The sequence below is a fragment of the Trichosurus vulpecula genome (genome assembly GCF_011100635.1).
Source record: "Trichosurus vulpecula isolate mTriVul1 chromosome X unlocalized genomic scaffold, mTriVul1.pri SUPER_X_unloc_6, whole genome shotgun sequence".
NCBI lineage: Eukaryota > Metazoa > Chordata > Mammalia > Diprotodontia > Phalangeridae > Trichosurus > Trichosurus vulpecula.
In genome coordinates this window covers 177002-181099 of record NW_023494382.1, presented here as the reverse complement: position 1 = coordinate 181099, position 4098 = coordinate 177002, and the positions used below count along the sequence as shown (strand labels likewise).

The following is a 4098-nucleotide window of genomic DNA, read 5'->3' as shown; positions in this document are numbered from 1 at the left end:
TTTCCTTAATTGAATAGAGTTGTAAAGGATGTTGACAAAAGTCAGTTGAAACTACAACCCAGCGTCTCTGTGTCACATTACATTCCATAACATAGTATGTGCCTGTAGAATATTCAGCAAGGTAATCGCTCTTGGGGTTAGGGTAATGTCCTTAGGTCAGTCTAATCTGGCCTTGTTGACAGAGGTAAGGGGTAAGTTTCCTGAGCAAACTTTTAGAGAGAACAAAGAAGCCCAGGTCCTGGATCTTCATCCAGTTACTCATTAATTCAGGCTCTGGGTCTAGTTGAAATTAGAAATGACATAAAATAGTATAATATTTTCCACAGTCTATATAAATATATGCACTCATTGTAGTGGGGGAAAGGGGGGAAAACAACAGAGTGCACAGCAGAGAACAAAAGAAAACTTACAAGGAGGAAAAGAAAAGATGCCCAACTCTCAACACAATGTATAGTATTTATCATACAGGGTTTCTTGAAATGAAAATTTATCGCTACATATTTTGAATCCTCTCTTATGCTCTGCTCTGCACAAGACATACTTTTTTTTTCTTTTCCTGCTTTGTATTTAAGTTTCAATATTCAAGACTGATTTTTTCCTTTATTCTGTATTTGTGTTCTGGTTTGAGTCTAAAATAAAAAAAATTTAAAAAATTGTTTTAACATGTAATTGGTGAAAATACATATGTATATATACACATGTGTGTCATAGGATCATAGATTTAGAGCTGGAAGTGATCTTGGGAGCTAAGCCAACCCCATCATTTTACAGAAAAGTAAACAAAACAGTGAACATTAACATTTAAATTGCCCTATCCATCCCCCAATTTACTTAATTCCTAAAGGTGGCAAAATATCAAGAAATAAAAATAACTACAAAGCTAGGAGTTTCAAAATATCTATGCAATATATTTTCCACAAGAGAATGACCCCACAACTCTAATTAGACAGGAATATAAGAGCAAACAAAAGTTTCTTTAGACTCCCCTCACATGTTTACCCAGCAGTGGAATTAGGTAAATCATCAGGAAACCAAAAAGGTTAACTCAGCACCGAGTCTTACCAACCTCAAACATAAACTCAAACACTAAACTGAAGCATAAATATTGGTTAAGCTTTTTCAGTTTTCTTTCTTCCCAAGCAGTGGGAAGGCTAAGGCTCTGAGTAGTCAGCTATACTCTCTATGGACCCCAAGTCATTAGTAGGAGTGACTAATTGAGAGAGTAGCCTCAGAGGGGGTGCTACATAGGTTTTTGAGATTTACAAGACATTTCCACCCATTATTTTATTTGATCCTCACAACAGCCTTGTGAAGGCGTTACTATATCCATTTTATAGATGAGGAAAATGAGGCTCAGATATTTGCCTGTGGTCACCCAGCTTGTAAATGTAGGAGGCAGGGTTCAAACCCAGGGTTCCTGATTCTGAGACAAGCATTCTTTCCTTTTTTATTTTTTTTTTCAAATCAGACCAAGGCTTTTGTTTATTCACTTCTTGCATTTAAAATATTCTTCAATGACATCTTTGGCCTGAGATTCCTTGCCATAGTCCTTAACAACAACGCAGCTGCAGCCAACCACTTTACAGGGCTTTCCCTCTCTGTCAATTTTATAGAGGCCTACCCATTCACCCGGCTTCTTGTTGTCATCAACCTTGATCAAGTTGATCTGATGCTCAGCACACAGGGCCTCAACCAACTTTACATACATAGGTTCATCACAGTTGGAAGCAAGAACACAAAAATGGGCTTGGCGTTTGTCCAAGGCTTTGGCAGCTTCACGAATTCCACGAGCTAGGCCATCGTGGATGAGTGTCGTCTTCAGCACTTCTTGTAGAGCGGTGTTAACGTCCGTTACACCTCCAGCAGCAATGCCTTCCTCGGCCATGGCAGCGGTTCACGGGTGAAACTAAATCTTGAAAACACCCAGGAGCCTCCACCTCCTGCTCGACTCAGCGGCGACAGGGAAAGAGGAATTCTTTCCTTTGTATCGTGCTACCTGTCGTTTAGGTTTTGGACAGTCTGAAATATAATGCTTACCTCATAAAAATGTTGGTATTTGAGATTATAGACTCTGTGACCTGACAGTACAACAGTTCAAGAAAAATTTTTTAAATCCCAGGTGTCCCATTTCACTGTCCAGCAGATCTAATAAGTAAGCCTATATTTTTTGAAGCTTCCTCCTTTCTGCTATGACAGTCATCACCTGGTCACATGATATGGCTATGCAAGGGAGGATATATCTGTATACCCTGGTGCCTCCTTGGACCTACCACTCCATCACTTAGTTCTGATTTCAGAGCCTATCCTAAGGATGGAGAAGAGGTCCTGAACCTCTTCCAGGGAGTCCCAAAAGCAAAATAGAAATTCTCCACCTAAGAATAAAAGAGGAAAGTCAGAGAAAGGTGATAGAGTCAGTAGCAGCCAAAATGCTGGACAGGAAAAGCAGGATTCTAAGAGGAAGAAAGGAAAGGAGGAAAAGAAGGGTAGAACTACCCAGAAGCAGATAACAGAGTCCAGACTTCCACTATGGTGGATGTAGATTATGTCATGGGCTCCTTGGAATATGAAACTGAGGTGATGACACTGTTAGAAAGCGAGCAACAGGAAAAAGGTACTGTCTGAAAATGGTGGGAGGTGGAGGAAGAGAAGGGAGAGCTGCATTTGTCCATTTCTCCATGTCCTATCTCCATAAAGGAATAGCAGGTAGTCCTTAGCATTAATAAAGCAGCCACTGTGTACAGATCATTTTTCTAGGTCACCAGAAAGGCTCAAAAAGTGATCTAGAGACAATTTTCTAGCTCCCTTAAGACTCTTACAATCTAATTGAAAAGAGAGCAAAAGTATATAAGTATAAATTTATGGGATTAAAAAAAAACAAACCACAGGTGGGCATCGAAGGAAGGGGACAAGGAACATGGGAAATAGGCATAGGAAAGGATGAAGGGTAGTCTAAGTGATAAGGAACATAGACGGAATCAATATGTCCAACTCTAAGGCACGTAGGTTCTAGTTAGTCACTTGAAAAAAAAAGCAAAAGAAAAGGAAAGTAATGAATTCCCAACAATAGGGCTTTTTGTGGAATTACAGTGTTTCAGATAGTGTACTGCCCTAATGAGCCAGCAGACACCTGGCTTCAAATACTATGTTTGATACTTTCTTTCTGACTCTAGATAGTCAAGTCAACCTCATTTACCTTATCTGTAAATGGATATCATAATAGCAACTACCTGAAAAGTTGTGATGATCAAAAGAGATAATGTAAGTGGTTTTAACACATAATTGGGGGAAAAATAAAATACTAAATATTAAAGGAAAAAAAGATAATGTGTGTAAAGTACTTTGCAAACTAAAAAGACTATATAAATGTCAGTTATTATTTTAAAAGATCCATTAGAATTATTTTTTTTTAAAAAAATACTTTCTCAGATGGCATTTTAAAAAAACAGACTTTATGATAAAAAAATTAAAATAGACTATATAATTTAAAAAAACATAATAAGGGAAGCATGGTTATATAGTAGTGTGAGAGGCAGGCTGCAGTAGTGGCTGGAGAGTTAGTCTAGAGTCGGGAAAACCTTGTTTCAAATCCTTGCCTCTGACATACACTAGCTACATGACCCTGGTCAAGTTGTTCAACCTTTCTGTGTCTCCAAGTAACTCTCCAAAACTATCAGAGAGAAAGAAATTCATGAGGTGATAAATCTTCTGGCAATGGGACTATATTTGTTTCAGCTGGTCCTTGGACAATAGCCCATCCCTGAGCCTATACATGAAGCATCTTGTTAAGACTTGTCACAACCTGTCGTCTGCTGACATAGCTTCATAGCTTCCAAGACCCTGATAGCTCCATGCCAGGATGAGACTGCAAAGAAGATTCGATACATCTGATTCTAGAGTCTAGACCAACAGTTCCTAAAGTGTGGTCCTGAGACCTTTGCAGGGGGTCTTAGAGGTCATTATTGTTTTCATGATAATACTAAGATGTTTTCACTTCTAATAAAATAAATGTAGATACATATAACCCACATAAATGAAAGTTCTTTGGGATTCTTTGTAATTTTTAAGAATATAAAGTATCCTGAGACCAAAAAACTTAAG

The 4098-nt window shown here is 38.3% G+C and overlaps 1 protein-coding gene across 1 annotated transcript; it reads right to left on the bottom strand.

The window, feature by feature from the left end:
- Positions 1-1486: 1486 nt before the first annotated feature.
- On the bottom strand, positions 1487-1898 carry LOC118833253 (40S ribosomal protein S12-like). Its single transcript, XM_036740610.1, has one exon. It carries the CDS (start codon positions 1883-1885, stop codon positions 1487-1489), a length of 399 nt encoding a protein of 132 aa, XP_036596505.1. The 5' UTR covers positions 1886-1898.
- Between the last annotated feature and the right edge of the window lie 2200 nt (positions 1899-4098).